The following is a 17,490-nucleotide window of genomic DNA, read 5'->3' as shown; positions in this document are numbered from 1 at the left end:
TGCAGTTGCCATGTGACTGGAAGCTGGGAGAGAACCATCTGCTCCTTCACATGCATGTAATGTCAAACAAATATTTCAAGTCATGAGTCAAAAATTACAGTTGCGTTATCCACTCCTGTCCACAAAGCAAATTTTTGCTTTGGTCCATTCACTAATCATGACTTTTTTTGTGATACCCTTCCTATGTTCTGTGTTATTTACCACAATTGGTAACAATTATGTTGCAAAATCTTAGCATCCAACTGTGAAAACCCCCTTGCCCCAATAAACGGGTCTTGCCTTTCACAGTCAGTTTTGCAGAGCTTGTGTCATCTCCAGCCTTGCAAGAATACTCTCCAGCATCACCAGGCTCCAGGCGGTGAACACGCAGCTCACGGAGGGTGCCGTCCTGCCACATTTCATACTTGGAGCTCGAGTGAAGAAGGACTCCATCTTTCCTCCACTCCACTTCTGCTTTGCCAATAGAAATCTCACAGCGCAGCCTGGCCGTTCCTCCCACTTCCACTTCTTCGTTCTTCAGCTGCTGCTTCAGATGGGGTTTGATGGCTGCAAAGCAAAAATTAATACGTGATGCATTAGTTTGAATGCCAGGTCTGCACAACTCAGCATGAGGCACCTGGGGCCTGATGCTGCAGACCAAATTTTGTATTAAGTGGTTATATGGTAACAACCCTTTTTGCTCTATAAACAGATCTACATTCTGTATATGCGTACAAGGAGAAGAAACACCAAATATGTTTGTTTCCCACGAAGTCAAGGGCATCCACATGACACCCTTTATACATCTGCTCTGAATACTGGAAATGCCAACACATATAAAGACCTAAGCAAAACCTGGTACTTTCTGATTAAAACTAGATAAAATCTATTAATTTTTATAGAAATGCTCAACGCTGTAAAGATTTTAAAGCTTCAAACATATTTCTGATTTCTCTGCTATCTTTTCATGACCCTAGATGATCAACAGTGAGTCCTTCCAGATGACGCACAAATAAACGGACCACATTTATTCAAGCACTGCATGGAACAGCTCAGACAACAGCTTGTCACTGATGAAAACAAGAAGGGAATATTCATCACATATGCGTGCCAACAGTTGTGAGAACAAGAATCTCAGTGCTTGTGGTTCCTCTGTCTAAATTCTATCATGATACATGTAAGGCAATCACAGGGCTCTTTCACTTGCAGTTGACCCAGTGGTTGCTGATGTAGTCTGAAAGGCTGTGGCTTAGACCATAGCCACAAGTTCCATCCAGCAGTTTGAGATGACCACAGACTTTTCACAGACAGTATTCCTGATTTGTGTAAACACAGTGTCCTCTGGATCTTCATGGGAAGACATTACAGAAATTGAAAACAGTAGATTTTTAAATGCTTTTGTAAATTACTTATGATTAGTTATTGATTCAACTGAGCCAGCAATGAATGCAAACTGCCAAAAATAAAGATCAATTAGAATTTCAAAATCCCCGTGACGCAGAGTTCTTGCTTTTGTCACATAAGAGGAAATGGCCAATACACTGTACACTGTGCTTTACAGGCTTGAATAGCCATTCTACAAATCCTGTCCCACAAGATCCACTGTTCTGTTTTATTCTGGTTTATGACTGGGCACCTGCTTTCCTCGTTATCTTAACTTTTGGAGAGGCTTAGTTACCAATAAAGAAAAGAATATAATTCACACAGTTTCACAAATCCCTTTTATCCTCTCTTTCATCTTGATGCAATGCTAACCATTCACTCTGAGGACCGCTGAGCTCTGCTGGTCTCCAGTATCACATGTGTAATCAGAGGCATCTTCTGGTTCTACATTATGAATCACAAGTTCAGCTGTGCGACCACTTAATTTAATGTTATATTTGGCACATGGGAAGAGCTCCATGGTGCCTTTCCTCCACTCCACTGTTGCATTATCCTTTGTCAGCTCACACTGGAATTTCACCACAGCTCCTTCTTCTGCCTCCTTGTCTTTCAGCTTCTTTTTGAAAAGAACTGGCAGAGCTGAAGGGGATAAAAAAAAAAAAAAAAGAAGTAACAGGAGCTTTTATTGAAGCCTGAGTCAAGTCCTGGTTAACACAGTTAGAATGACACTCTGGAGAACAAAATACTGTGCTTCAAGTGCTATATTCCTAGGCAGGATCCATGTTTTCTAATTTGCCTTGAGTCTCCAGGAGATCTTGCTGTGTTAGAGGCAGCCCTCTGAATTTACAACATTTATTTTCTTTGCTCCTTGGCTCACATAAACTTGCCAGGGTGGGATTTTTGAATTTATCCCTCAGTTGGCCTAACAATGCTCTCAAGACAAAGAAGTTCAAAATTTCATGAACAGCCTTGGCATATCAGGAATGTCGTTGTCAGTCTTCTTCCAGGATTTGGAAGAAAATCTTTTTTAAAACACTTAAACCATGTCATGTAATGTCCAGATGTTATGTTAAAGCATTGCGCTTTCTTTAATTTCTCCCCAGCCATAAAGCAAGAAACTATTTCTCCTTAGAAACCAAAACTCAAATCCAGTACTAGAAGGACAAAGTATCATTCTCTTCCATTCTCATACAACCTACCTTTCACATTTAAAGATGCCTTGGTTTCCTGATCCCCAGTATCACAGCTGTATTCTCCTGTATCTTCTAATTTGAGATTATGTATTAAGAGCTCTACCAGACATTCCCTCTGCCTCATTTCATATTTCTGGCTGGGCTGCAGCCCCACTCCTCCTTTCCTCCATTCCACTGCAGCACTGGGTTTTGACAGCTCACAGCAGAACGTAGCTGTGCTTTCTTCCTCCGATTCTTTATTTTGTAGGGGTTGCTTAAATGTGACAGGCAGTTCTGCAAAATTTGAGAGGGAAATGTTTTAAGAGTGCTTTAGTCTGCAAAGGACCCAAAAGACCCAAAAATGGGCTATCCTAATGATTCCATAATCCTTGGGCTGCAACCTTCTGCCTTGGAAGCATCCTACTTGAACCATTATGTGAACAAGAGCTCAGGACAGGTGGTGAAGTTAAGAAAGATCGGGTCTTAGAATGCTCCATAGAATGATCTGGTTTGCAGTCCGCAGGAATCAGCGTTTCCTAAAGAAGTGTCTCTATGCCAGCTACAGATGCTTTACTTAAAGATCACTGGGATATGCTCTGTCTTACACGGACCCTTACTCCTTAATAAAAGTCTGCAAGTTTGAAATATTAAGTGAGAGTATTTCCTCCCCTTCCACCCCCCACCCCCCCCAAGCTTCTATCAACATATAAAAGGTCAAGTTATCACGCAAAACACAAGAAGAGGCAATATAGTAAAAGATGACAATAAAGTGATAAATGGGAGAGGAAATTCAGATTTCCAGCGAGGTCTTGCTCTTGCATGGTAGAAGGGGCGGAGGAAAACAGATGTGGATGCAACTGAATGCAGCCAGAGTTTATACCTGAGGCTCAAAACTTCAAGTAATAATACAGAACATTCACATATTATAGAAATCTTTTATCCACCAATTATTGCATCTCATATCATCCCAATCAGGCACTATGCCCAATTTGGGTACTGAAGCAATCAACAACCCCAAAATAACCATCAGCCTGCCTGGCTTATTTTGTTATGTATTTCATATGCAGCCACACTCCCTTCACTCAGAGGGCAGGGGGGTTCATCGCATCTTGACATCATGATAACATTTAATTGCTTTGATGATGATTAATCACTTCAGATACTTCAAGAAGAACCTTTCTAACTTGGTCATGTGTCATGCTCAAGTAGAATATGTATTCTGGCATGGACCGGCAGCAAGGTCATAAATGGCTGTAGACAACACTAAGATGCTCCTTTCACTTCATCTTGTAGAGCCAAAGGTCAATACCCCACCTACCATGTACGGTTACCACGGCTGTTGTCTGCTGATGTCCCGAGTTGCAGGTGTACTTTCCTGAATCATCCAGTTCTAAGTCATGAATGACCAATTCAGCAGCAGAGCCCTGCTGCTTCATCTCATATTTCAAACCAGGGTAGAGAGTAATATCTCCTTTCCTCCACTCTACTGGAGTGTTGGGTTTGGTAAGCTCACACCTCAGTGATGCTGTACCACCTTCTTCTGCTTCAGTATTCTGAAGCTCTTGTTTAAAAAGTGCTGGTAGGGCTATAAAATAGAAACATATCTTACAATATACTGTAGATGGGGCTTGGGAAAGAAAACATAGAAGAACAAAGCACCAGAAGAGCTTTTTTTGCAAACATCTCTAAACCTCAATGCTCTAGATTCAAACCAAAAGGCTATTTCCCCAGAGAAGTAATAAAAATATCTGCAGAACAAGAAGAAATCAATGTCAAGAAGTTATATTTGCCTTGAAGTATGTAGAAGCTTAATCAAATCTATGATCTAAAACTGGCAGAATATTTTTCTTACTATAGAAGTAGCCAACATGTTTCCCTGATCACTGAAGAGGTATGCTGAAGATCAGCAGGGAGTTGTAAGAGTTCAGATTTCTTCTTAAGACAGACCACTTGCAAGAGAAATTACAATTGACCTGACCATAACATACTGACTAAATGCATTTAGTTCTGCATTGCTATTCCCATTTTCCTCTGGGTCACTCTATTAGGCTGTACAGACTATGCTGTACTGCATGCCTTCTGAACTGCAGTGAGCTCTTCTCTGTAAGCGACACTAAAGCACAGGTTTTACTTTTAATAATACAAACTTTTCCTATTGGTTTTTTCTTTTTTTACCATTGACTGTCAGAGTGGCAGTTGTCTGCTGATCTCCACACACACAAGTGTAAACTCCAGTGTCCTCCACATCCAGCTCATGGATAATAAGCTTTGCAACAGCACCATCTTGACTCATTTTATATTTCCTGCTTGCTTTGAGCACCTCCTGCCCTTTCTTCCACTCCACCACAGCAGGCTTAGTCAGCTCACAGAGCAGAGTAGCTGTCCCACTTTCTACAGCTTCTAAGTCCTTCAGTTCTTTCTTGAATTCTGGAGGCAGAGCTGAAGAGTAAAAGAGTTACTACAGAGAGAGTGAATATCCCTTGAAAAGCAACTAGGTGAGGTCCTGGCGGAGAGGATGCATGATACACTACTGAGCCCTGATCCAGGTCAGTGGAGCACATGGGGAAAATCTTCCACAGCTTCCCTGATAGCTGCCTCAGGGCAAGGAAAGTGAGAAGAACCAGCACAGCTGAGGAGGACAAACACCAGCAGGCACCTCTCTTCCCTATTCTAACACAAGGAGGAAGCACACAAGCAAAGTCCAGAAGAACACAAAAGCCCAAGCAAACAGAAAGGGAACAGGACAGACCATAGCAATAGAGACTGGGGTAGGTCTAAGGTTTGGAGGACCTTAATCCCAAGGATTACTTTACCATGCACTGTTAAGGCAGCTGTGGTGCTCTTGTCTCCACACACACAGGTATAATCTCCAGTATCATTCAAGTCTAAATTGTGAACTACCAGCTCCACAACACAGCCTTCCTGTCTCATGCTGTACTTGGTGTCCGAAGTGAGGACGCAATGGCCCTTCTTCCACTGAACACGGGCAGATGTCTTGCTGACCTCACACTGCAAAGTGGCCGTTCCACCTTCTACCGCTTCCTTGCTGGTCATTTCTTCTTGGAAAAATGGAGGCACAGCTGAAGGATGCAGGTGAAAAGTATTACAAACTAAGGATATCTCCAGGGATGGGTGAGAGTAGGAAGTGACAGGGGAAAGTTGTGATGGTTATGGAAGGACGAGGATAAGCAACAAAGAGAGGCAAGAGAAATAACATCCTAGTGGGAATATACATATATAATATTAGGTGGTTTTATGCTGTCCTTCTATTAGCAACATTGCACAGTCCTCAAGAGATTTACATCTGCTTTCTACCAGATGAAATTGTAACTAACACAGCTTTGCTCTGGATACTGCTTTTTATTCTATATTAAAATGGTAAGCATTGAGAATGCCAGAAAGGAATGGCAAAGAATAAACAGATTTGTGGTATAGAGCATAAATGTAAGAAAGGAAAGACAAAAGATTAGTGGGTTTAAATGATAGGAAAGGAATGCCAGAAAGGAAAGATGAAAGGATAGCAGGTTCATGTTTAAGGAAAGAAAAGGCAAAAGGATGGCACAGAAAAATGCAGACTGGTATTTTCCAGTAAACACAACCTACGGGTCATTAAAGGAAGGGAATACCTTCAAATGAATGGGATTTCAGTTAATAAGGTTGAAAAACAGACATGGAAAACAGAACACCCTGTAGTAAAGGACAGATGTTTCCAGTTAGAAAGTAGGAGGGTCAAGATGGTTTTTACCCTGTACTGTTAAGACAGCCGTAGTCTGGTGCTCTCCACACACACAGGTGTAGTCTCCTGCATCCTCCTCAGCTAGTTCATGAATCACCAGCTCTGCCTTTGTCCCTTCCTGCCTCATTTTGCATTTCTCACTTGCTTTGAGAACCCTCTGGTCCTTCCGCCACTCCACCGGAGCAGCCTTGGTGAGCTCACAACGCAGGGCAACTTTTCCACCTTCTTCTGCTTCCTTGTCCTTTAGCTCTTCCTTAAAGAGGGGTGGCAGAGCTGAAGGATGTAACATGGGCAAATGGTCACCAGAAAACCAAAATTAAAATCTTAATTTCTTTTTCATACTTGGGATTATTTCCCCTCATGCCTCCTTTTTTCAACCTGTAATAGATGTGCATGGCTACAGCCAAGTTCTGGAACTCTGAAAGCATTTCTTCTTCTAGTGTATTGTGGTTTCACTTGATATAAGACATCAGTTCCCTGGGTGTCTGTCATTTTTCATGGTGAAAAAAAACAATACAGAAAGATCCAGATCTCAAGTAAACATCTCTCATAAATAACACTGCTGGATACAGTACTATTTTACCTATACAGGCATAATTTCTTGGAGGCTGGCATTGATATTTTCTGTTTTGTTTTCACTAGAAATTCATAACCCCACCTACATGAAAGCAGTTGGATTTCAAAATAAAAATGCTTTTAGTTCTAAATAGAAGTTTGAAGGGCCATTACATGCAATAAGAATTACAGATTCTTAATACTTCCCTATTTGGAAATCACAACCCAAAGACAGAATAACCTACAGGAAACAACCTGCAGGAAAACAAATTATTAATATTTACCCACAAAACTGCCTTGTGCATAACTGCTGTAAGCAGGTACAAAATACAAATAGTACTCCCCATATGCCTCAGAAAAAGTCCAGGCCTCAGGACAGCCCAGGGGATGGTCAGAAGATTTTGGGGAAAAAGCTGGATGAAACAGAACTGGATATCTGACCAAGTTCCTCAGAGCCAAGGACTGTTACTTCATTAAAAAGAATACTCATTAATTAAATGACAGCAGAACATGAGATAATGAGATCATTATCATAACTCAAGGATTTCTTTATGGGTTGGTTTATTGGTTTATGGAGTGGTTTATAGGATAAAGAACATTATAGCTCCTAATAATTTCTGTTGTTGAATTTGTCCCTAACTATTAAGGTAGACCTGATTCTCCACATAGAGGTGTAAACCCCTGCATCCTTGAAACCTAAGTAAGAAGCTCTGAAATGGTAACTCATATCTCATTCTGCATGTCTGACTCACTTAAAGAGTCTGGTACCCCCAGGAGCAACTATGGCCAGGTCACCCAGCAGCACAACATCTCCTCCTCCTGCTCCCTCAACCCTCACTTCTCCTTTGAGCAGTGCTTGGAGAGCAGAGGACCTGACCACCTATACATGCATGTTTGGGCAAAAACTGTGGCTGGATCAAATGAACCATGGGGATGAGGGAGGGAAAAGAGCTGGGAAATATAAATGTCCAAGAAGAGCAGACCTGAACAGAAAGAAACATTCCATTTTCTCCTTTTCAAGGGTGACAGAGTAATAATGACCCAAAAATTTGTTCTGACCCTTTTTTAATCTGTAAGAAATGAGCTATACACAGAATGAAGGAAAAGAAAGGGATAAAACCACAGACAAGTTACTGACCCAGGGCAGAAACAGATGAATTTCAGAGTAATGTCTATCTATAGAGCTATTTATCAATTTCAATAAGGTCTTTTTACCATGAACTGTTAAGGCTGCTGTTGTCTTCTGGTCACCACACACACAGGTATAATCTCCAGCATCTTCTACTTCTAGATCGTGAATGACCAGCTCTGCAGTGGTGCCAGATTGTCTCATTTGAAATTTGTCACTTGCTTTGAGCACTCTGGACCCTATTTTCCACTGCACTGGAGCTGCTTTGGTTAATTCACAATGCAGGGAGACTGATGTTCCTTCTTGGACTTCTTCATTCTTCAGCTCTTCCTTGAAAAGCACTGGCAGGGCTGGAGATGAAAAGTCAATAGAGAGTGCATTTAATCTAAGACCTCTTAATTTGTTATTCATGATCAACATCATGAAATATCAACAGAAGCTCAAATCTGGAGGAGTAAGGGTCTTTGGCCATTGAGGATGAGGTTACAACTATGACGATCTGGAAAACCAAATCCAGCAGTGACACAAAAAGAGAAGGAAGTGTTGAGCTGACAGGTCAAAGTACAACAGGCTGGATGAGTTTGAGGCAACCTAAGTAATTTATCATAGGGTCACCCTCCATCAGAAGGCAGGACATCTCAGTTGGTCCAACAGGAGCATTTCCTAGCTTCTATTCCCTTAAACTTAAAACATAAGTTTGTCCGCATGGAGAAATGGTCATGTCCTCAGCTTCTTTTTCAGGAACACGAGACTAAAATTAAATGCCAGAATAAGCTGTTCTCCTTTCCTGAACACAAATTAATTCCTAGGAAAAAACTGAAAGGTGAACACTTTGTACAGCAAAAGGACGCCTCAAAGAAACAAGAAATGAGCAGTCATCTGCAAGATGAATTTACCATTCACTGTCAGAGAAGCCATGGTGTGTTGGTCTCCACACACACAGGTGTAATCTCCTGCATCCTGCAGCTCCAGATCACAAATTTCCAACTCAGCAAGGACATTATCCTGCCTCATGATATATTTTTCACTTGCCCTGATTATTGTGTTTCCTTTCTTCCATTGGACATCTGCAGCCTTGGTCAGCTCACAGCTCAGAGTGACTGTTTGCCTTTCCATGGCTCGCAGGTCCTTCAGTTCCTCTTTGAAAAGTACAGGCAGGGCTGAAGGTCACAAAACAGACACAGGACATTAAAAATGACACGTGGCACACGTATGAAGGGAAGGATGAGGTGGTATAGAGGCAGGCAGGTGACGTTTTAGGGTGGAAAGAGTTTGCTTTTCTCATAATTGCAGGATAATGGACAAAATAATAGACAGAAACAGAAAAGTGGCCTGGATGCAAGCAGACAAGCAGATCTTAGAGACAGCTTGGAAATTTAAACAAATTCAACCAAAAGTGAAAACACAATCAATAGTAATGAGCTGATAGAGAAACACACAATAACACAGATAAATGTGTATGTTTTTTACCATGCACTATCAAGGCAGCTGTAGTCTCCTGTTCTCCACACACACAAGTGTATTCTCCAGCATCTTTCATTTCTACATCATGGATAATCAGCTTCATGACTGTGCCCTCCTGCCTCATTTTGTATTTGTCGCTGACTTTGAGCAAACTACTTCCCTTTCTCCATTCCACTTGAGCAACCTTGGTCAGCTTGCAGCGCAGAGTGGCTGCTTGACCTTCTGTTACCTCCTCATCCTTCAGGTTCTCCTTGATGCGTGCAGGCAACGCTGAGGATGTAATGGACACAGGGTTAAAACAGAGCAGCAAACACAGCCTCCTGGTGAAGGGTAGGGGTGGAGGAAGGAAAGGCAAGGCCATCAGTGGGGAGCTGTCTCCAGGCCTGGTCTCACATCTACTTTAAGGAGCAAGTGCTAAAACCACTTTGTATATGGAATTGGGGTGTGAGTTTTTCCCTTTTATCACAAAAAGCAAATTAATTCTCATGACTATGACATGCGAAGTCAGACTCAGAGGAACTATGCAGAGATAACAATGAGCATGAAGAAAAGCTGAATTCATACCATAAATTTGATAATGAGGACATCTAGATGAAATTGGTTATTACCATGTACTGCTAAGGAAGCTGTGGACTGCACATCTCCACACACGCAGGTATAATCACCAGCATCACTCTCATTTAGATTATGGATCACCAGTTCTGCAGTGACATCCTTCTGCCTCATTTTGTATTTCTCGCTAGGTTTGAGTACTGTGTCCCCCTTTTTCCACTCCACTGAAGCAGTCTTGGTCAGCTCACAGCGCAAAGTGACTATTTTACCCTCCATGGCTTCCTCATTTCTTAACTCTTCTTTGAAGAGAGCAGGAAGGGCTGGGAAACAGAGGAGGAAATGTTTTCATGATAAACAGTTCTTGGCCACCAAAAAAAATGAACTTGATATTTACCATTATCTATCCATGCCTAGTTATTAATATGAGGATCATTTCACAGAAGAAGGAAACTAATGTGCATCATACAGTGGCCATTTTTTGCTGATTGATTTAGAGATGTATGGAGAATAAAGAGCGGGGGGGGGGGAATCCACATACAGGCAAAAATGTAACTTTCTCTGTAAAATGAAGCCTGGGAAATTGATATAGCAGGTTACACCATGATCAGGAAAAATAGCTAAAGGAAAAACTAAAAAGGTTTTACCTCACATATTAAGGATATCTATAGACAGCCTGAGAGTTAGAATGAGGCTGAAGAGCAGAATCAGAGAGACCTCTTGAAAGTGTTTTGATAATAATAGAATGAAAAAAGAAGGAGGATGCCTCCATTGTGGAAATCTGATATAAGACCCTCACCTAACACCCTATCCCTTTTGGAACAACTAATAGTATCATTCAAATCATAAACTGAAACCAGAACAGACTGGATAGCACCATGGAGCAGTAGGATGGTACAAAACCTCCTAAGTCTTTGTAATGGGGTGGGAACCACTTTTGGATATAGAATAGATATGAAAAAACATGAGGATCTCCAGGTCCTGACTCTGACCAGCAAGAAATAAATGTATTAGAATATGGATGAGGAGCATAACTGGGAGACACCGATTATGAAGCAGGAGCTCTTGGATTTTAAGACAAGTAGTGATGGAGAAGAGCAAAAGGGAATTCTGTGGGCAACAAGAAAATAAGCTTCAGTAATTCAAGAATTGTTACTTAACATCAAGCAGACACAAACTTAAAGGACAAGGTAGTTTAAGAGAGTGGAAAAATTCTCAAAGAAAGGGCATAATTATAGAGACTACCTCACCCCAAGGACCATCAGGAATAGTCTGACTAAATCACAAATATTTTAATGTCCTGAAGCTCAAAATACCTATAAAATACAGGGGGTTGATGTGAGTAGGGAGAAAAAAAACAACTGCAGAATGTAGAGGGAAAACCAGAAAGGAGGGGTTCTCTGGATGTCTCAGGAAGGTCAAGGGCAGTTCTGCATTCCTGGACTCTGTCATCTCATGGACAAAGAAATCAACATGAAAGAGGGGCTGAAAGGTAATTGCAAAATTATGCCAATATCAAATGTCTCCAGACAGAGATGTGTGCTGTATGTAGCTGTGTCCAGCAACTGGGTGGCAAGATCACTACTCCAGGAGTTTTCTGTGTCCTCAACTCACAGTTCAACTTGTGGCTCTTGGCTTTATCAAAATATTAGCATACAAATTCTAGGAAATCTGGCCAGCCTGAACTAGAAAGAAACAGAAATAATACTACAACATTAGGTAAGTAGATTAGAAGGAATTAAAACAACAAGGGAGTATTTGGTTTAGCTCTTTTTCAGGAATGTAAATTGATGGTGGGTGACACAGGGAAAGTTGAAGTGTTTACTTTGTTTTTCTTCTTTAATATAAAAGATAATGATAGCTAAGAAGGTAATAGGAATTCTGTCTAGGAAAATCAAAAAAGGGTTAGAGAACATTTAAATAAACCAAATATTCTCAAAGCACCCTGGTATGATGAAATTTATCCTGGAATACTTAAGCTACAAGCTCAACCAATATCAGACATTACACTGGAGGAATCAAAGAGAATGGGTGATGCTTCACAAGTACAGAAAAAATAGCAACTCAGTGGTAAAAAAGGAATTACAGATTGAAATACACACATTTAACATGTAAACCAAGAGTCTGAGCTGCCAGACAATCAAGAAAGATCCAGGCAAAGTCAGCAGAGCCAATAGAACTATCTGCTGACCAAATGTAAAGGTCTGCTATAAGGGGAACTGGATGCCTCCCTGAGTTCCATCAGCTGTGTTGACTAGATCTCCATTGACAAAAATGCAAATTTAGGAGTACTCACCAGTCCTGATTTACAAGCTGAATCCCATTCACAGTGCTTGTCTTGGAAAAAGACTGAAGAAGGGGGTGGCAGAGGGAGGATCCAAGAAATTATGGCTATTATTTCAGCTTACCTTTAATTCTTTGAAAAACATTGTAGCAATATACATGGACTTGCCAAAAACTTTTCTCTTAGTGAAGGAGTGGACCAGTGTAATTTTTCTTGGCATAGATTAATAACCTCCACTGATAGAAAGACACAGTATATGCGGTACACTTTTATTTTAGTAAAGCTCTTACTTGAACTTAGGTATAGGTGGAATTGCAGTAGGGAGCACTATTAATTTGAAAAACACAGTCAAATAATATTCAACTGTGATTTAAACTCACAATGAAAGAACAAGCTGAGCAGACTTCCTCAGTGCTCTGGAGTCCACTGTTATTCAGCATTCTCTTTAGTGATTTAGACAATGAAATGCAGAGCTGTCATTAACTTTGGAGATGATCTTAAGGTGGGAAGGGAGAGAAGGTGCAAGCACTTTGTTAAACTGAGTTAGGATAATAAGATCTTGATGAAGCAGCAATGAAAATAAAAAGTCTGCAATTTAGCAAGAGCAGGTGCAAAATACCCTATTTAGGAACAGTAAACACAAATACAAGGTGGAGAACAAAAGTTGGCAGCAGATCTGCAGAGAGGGATTTGGGGTTACAAGAGATCATGGAGCAAATGCAAGTCAAAAAAATGCAACTCTGATTTGAACAAAGCCATCATCATAATAGGGATGTATAAAATCAAGTGTCACATGCAAGACACATGAAGTCCTTCCATCCTACTCCACTCTGGCAAAGCCCTGGATGGACCACTGTAGTCTGCTTTTGGTCACCACATTTCTACAAGGATGTGGATTAACAGAAGATTGTCCAGAAAGCACCAAAGATGATCTGAAGTCTAGCAAACATGACCTATAAAGAAAGAGTAAAAGGATGGAAGGGGCTTAGTCCAGAAAAGAGAAGACAGATGGGAGACATGATGAAAGTTTTCAAATCTGTAAAATAGTTTCACAAAGAGGAAAAAAAGCAAGTATTTTGTCCATTTCTACTGGGGGACAAGAACTAATGAGCTGAAGAAAGAGTTTTATTGAAATAAGGAAGAACTTTCTGCCAGTAATGATAGCCAGGCAGTGGAATGTGTGTCCAGGGGAACTGCAAATTATTCACCACTGTAGGTTTTGAAGTGCAGGCTAGATAGCGATGAATGTGACTTGGGGTTCAGGGATGGACTAGATGACCTGTAGAGGTCCTTTCCAACTTTTTCTTTCTATGCTTAAATTGGAAGTTCAAGACTGAAGCCACCCTTGTTTATTGGTAAATATGAACATAAAAATGTCTGGGCATCTTGCAGTAAAGCAAAGCAATTTTAAAGTGGGAAGGAAAGAATGGACAGTTGATGACCCATCCCTGGCAGTGTTCAAGGCCAGGTTGGACGGGGCTTGGAGCAACCTGGTCTAGTGAAAAGAGTCCCTGCCTGTGGCAAGGGGGTTGGAACTGGATGAGCTTTAAGATCCCTTCCAATCCAAACCATTCTGTGATTCTATGAAATCGACTTATTAACCTACTGAATTTCCAGATGAGAAAGATAGCTAAAACTACTTCTTATTGTCCTGTGTTAATAATGGAAATAAAGTTTCTTTCTTTCAAAGAAAGTTTGCAGATGAATTTGACCAGGTACTGTGAAGTTCTCTTTCACTATAACACTAAGTATTATGCAATACCAGAATACATGTCTACATCATCCTTGGTCGGAGTTATATAAAAGTTGCATTGAATCAAGTTTTGTTTGCATTATTTAAAAGTATCTGTCAAGTTCTGCTGTAACTTGAAATCTAAGATTGCTCTTTTTAAGAAGTTCGAGTGTTCCTGCTGCTCCATCTCTCTGGCTCAAGTCAAAACTAAGTAAAACAGAAAAAAAACACAAGCACATGGCATCCTTTAGCCTTCAGTGTGGTGCAAAGTAGTATAGCCATACACCAACAAGAGCAAGGAAAACAGGGAAAATGTTAGTATAATCAATGGAACTACAATTCTTATCAGAACCAGATTAAAAAATCACAATAAACCCAAGAAAATCTGTTACTAACAGAATTAGTGATGGCAAGATTAGAGAAAGAATTCATTGTGTGTCAGTATTGAGGCTTCCAGAGGCGAAAAGAGAAATATCACACAAAAATTGTTCATTTCTGTTCTTTACCATGCACTGTCAGTGCTGCAGTAGTCTTCTCATCTCCACACACACAAGTATACTCCCCAGCATCCTTGACTTCTAAAGTATGGATCAGCAGCTGTGCTGTAGTACCTTCCTGTCTCATAGTATATTTTTCACTCGATTTGAGCACTTTGTGTTTCTTTTTCCACTCCACAGAGGCAGTCCTAGATAGCTCACATTGTAGAGTGGCTGTTCCACCTTCTGTGGCTTCTTCATCTTTCATCTCTGTCTTGAAGTGTGCAGGCAAGGCTGAGGAGTTCAAAATGAGCAGAATGTATGACCGTGACAGCTATTCAAGTAATGATTTATCTGTGGTCTATCAACTGCTATCAATACTATGTGATGAGCAAAGCCTTCCCTAATCAAGATTGAGTGATAACCACTCTGAGAACCATAAAACAGTGACCTTGGAAAGCTGGAAACCACCTTATCCATAAGCCAGAGCCTTTTTTTTAATGGCATGAAATGGAGAATCAAACCAGTCTCAACTTCTTCAGACTCTATAAGTCTGAGCCCTACCTTACTTTGAGTAATGCTTACCATAATGGAAAATAAAGCACCTAAGTTCTACCACAGTGAAAATCATTACCGAAAGCTCATAAATGAAACTATATGTGAGGCATCAATCTCATTTTCCATGAGATTTCTCCTCAGATAGTGTTCTAGCAGAACTTGACCATCTAATTATTCTGAAACCCTAAAACCACATCAAAAATATCTCATCACCAAATGGTAATATTCTCAACTTTATGATTGTAGTACCTTTACAACCAACATCGTAACAATATGATTTTCCTTTCTTAGCAACTACTACTGAACATGAGAATCAAAGAAATGAGTTAGTACCCAGATGAATATCTGACATTTTTGCAATGAACACTTGTTCTATGTCTGATACTGACCAGTGCATTCAGGCATTCATGCTCATATCCAGACACATGTTACTAAATTCATCAGAAATGGGGCTGCAATTTCAAAGCTGATACTACTATATTCTTAAAAACCCAGCTGGTTGAAAATTATCCACTTATTTTTTTTTATATATATATATATTTATTTTTTTTTTTACCATTCACTTTTAGCACGGCGGTGGTTTTCTGATCTCCATAACAGCATGTGTAATCTCCAGCATCTGTCAGATCTAAATCACAGATCACCAGCTCAGCAACTGTGCCCTCGCATTTCATGGTGAACTTCTCATTCGTCTCCAGGGCTCTGCCTCCTTTCCTCCATTCCACAGCAGCTACGGGTTTGCTCAGTTCACAGCAGAAAGTGGCTGTGCCATTTTCTGTGGCTTCCATGTTCTTCAACTCTTTTTTAAAATGTGGAGGAAGGGCTGAAGATCACAGGTGAAGAGAGAGCACTTTAAAATCGACTAAATACTGTATCTTGACTGCTCCACTGGATTAAAAGCCTTTAATCTCTTAACAGTTTTACACTATACAGTATCCGAGAGGCAAGCAATGATTTCAGGGGCATCCCTGCCTTGTGCTTTGCAACACACCACATTCAGTATGTCACAACTGAAAACCAAAAATTTCAGTACCAGAAGGTATGCTTTAAAGTCATTTTAAGATATAACAATAGAAAGCTGATCCCAGGCTTTCAAGGAACTATGCACAGCTCTGTCTTAAGACCATATTAACAATAAAAATGAACACTATGTTGTGTCAAATTACAAGCTGCAATGCATCGTGCTCACCTGCCTTTCTCATTTGTTATCGTAACAGAACACCTTTCAATTCCATCCAAGAGAAAAATTGAATCTCAGTGATATGACCTAAGTAAATTAATTAATGGAAATACTACAAGTGCTATTTACGACTACATCAAGTTCTTCATTATCTGTTTCCAGATTCCATTTACAGGAAAGAGAATGGACAGAAAAGACTACATGATGCTATTTACCTGTCCTAAGTGAATGACTTTGAGTAAAAGATATTCCCAATGATTGATAGAGCTTTCATAAAAATTTAAAATAATAAATGAGATTAAGAGCAGTTTGTGATCCTGCATGAGACCACAGATGACAAAGAAGAAAATTCCTACTATATTCATGTATTTTACCATGCACTGTCAGGGAGGCAGTAGTCATCTTGTCTCCGCACACACATGTGTAATCTCCCGCATCTTGTTCCTCCAGGCTATGGATTGTCAGCTCAGCAATGGTATCCTTCAGTCTCATTTTGTACTTCTCACTAGGCTTGAGGACCTTTAGCCCTTTCCTCCACTCCACTGGAGTGGATTTAGTTAGCTCACACTGTAGAACAGCTGTCTTGTTTTCTGTGGCTTCTATATTGACAAGTTCTTTTTTGAACAGTGCAGGCAAAGCTATGGGATGCAATATAAACAGAAAGGATGTCAAAACCATTAACCAGACCTTGAGGAACTTAGCATTAGGTCCTGCACCCAGTCCTTCGCTACTAAAGGAAAACAAATCATATAGTCTTGAAAACTGCATCTGTTAGAAAACTATTGCAGCATCTCATAGAAATAACTGCCACCATGACCTGCTTCTAATGTTGACTTATGCAGCATGCTCATTAATTCCCAGCTGGTTCCAGTAGTCCTCTCTACCTATTTTAGCCTGAAATCATCTGTCTTCAACATTAATGGCTTGACTTTTGATTGAAAGTTGTTGCCCCAGTTAACAGCACTGCCAGCTCAAGATCTCTACCTGGAGATCTCTTCCTTTCCTGACATCATATTTTATGTTCCTGGGTCAGAGAAAAAATTAATAATATAGCTTCAGGTGAACTTTTAAGCCACAATTTCCAATGACATAACTGCTCTAATATCAGGAACACAGGATAGTTACTTTTTAGCAGCAGCATTAACCAAGTTGTCTTGTGGTGTGCCACTAAAGCAAAAAGGGAGCAACTTGCACAGGGAAGAAAGTGCCGGCTCAAAGGAGGGGAGGAACAGCTGGAAGAAAGAACCTCCAGCTGGGAGAAAGAAGAAGTAAAAACATGCAGAAAATCTGTGC

At 40.5% G+C, this 17,490-nt stretch overlaps 2 protein-coding genes across 2 annotated transcripts in view; one reads left to right on the top strand and one right to left on the bottom strand.

Moving 5' to 3' along the window:
- Positions 1 to 17,490, top strand: part of LOC134156151 (5-beta-cholestane-3-alpha,7-alpha-diol 12-alpha-hydroxylase) — a 540,007-nt gene that overhangs the window by 93,708 nt on the left and 428,809 nt on the right. The gene's annotated exons all lie outside the window — the stretch shown is intronic.
- Positions 1 to 17,490, bottom strand: part of OBSCN (obscurin, cytoskeletal calmodulin and titin-interacting RhoGEF) — a 181,290-nt gene that overhangs the window by 87,290 nt on the left and 76,510 nt on the right. The window contains exons 44-57 of the mRNA XM_062603989.1: positions 16,572 to 16,835; positions 15,574 to 15,840; positions 14,490 to 14,753; positions 10,027 to 10,290; positions 9,425 to 9,688; positions 8,851 to 9,114; positions 8,041 to 8,304; positions 6,280 to 6,543; positions 5,348 to 5,614; positions 4,710 to 4,973; positions 3,853 to 4,119; positions 2,562 to 2,828; positions 1,735 to 2,001; positions 280 to 546 (exon numbers count right to left, since the gene is read on the bottom strand). Coding sequence (XP_062459973.1) covers positions 280 to 546; positions 1,735 to 2,001; positions 2,562 to 2,828; positions 3,853 to 4,119; positions 4,710 to 4,973; positions 5,348 to 5,614; positions 6,280 to 6,543; positions 8,041 to 8,304; positions 8,851 to 9,114; positions 9,425 to 9,688; positions 10,027 to 10,290; positions 14,490 to 14,753; positions 15,574 to 15,840; positions 16,572 to 16,835 — 3,714 coding nt within the window. The remainder of the gene's footprint in view (positions 1 to 279; positions 547 to 1,734; positions 2,002 to 2,561; positions 2,829 to 3,852; positions 4,120 to 4,709; positions 4,974 to 5,347; positions 5,615 to 6,279; positions 6,544 to 8,040; positions 8,305 to 8,850; positions 9,115 to 9,424; positions 9,689 to 10,026; positions 10,291 to 14,489; positions 14,754 to 15,573; positions 15,841 to 16,571; positions 16,836 to 17,490) is intronic.

The sequence above is a fragment of the Pezoporus occidentalis genome, unplaced genomic scaffold (assembly GCF_034315485.1).
Source record: "Pezoporus occidentalis ecotype Australia unplaced genomic scaffold, CSIRO_AGI_Poc_V1 ctg82, whole genome shotgun sequence".
In the NCBI taxonomy this organism is placed as follows: domain Eukaryota; kingdom Metazoa; phylum Chordata; class Aves; order Psittaciformes; family Psittacidae; genus Pezoporus; species Pezoporus occidentalis.
Note: the sequence above shows the minus strand (reverse complement) of the source record. Positions and strands in the feature narration are given on the sequence as shown.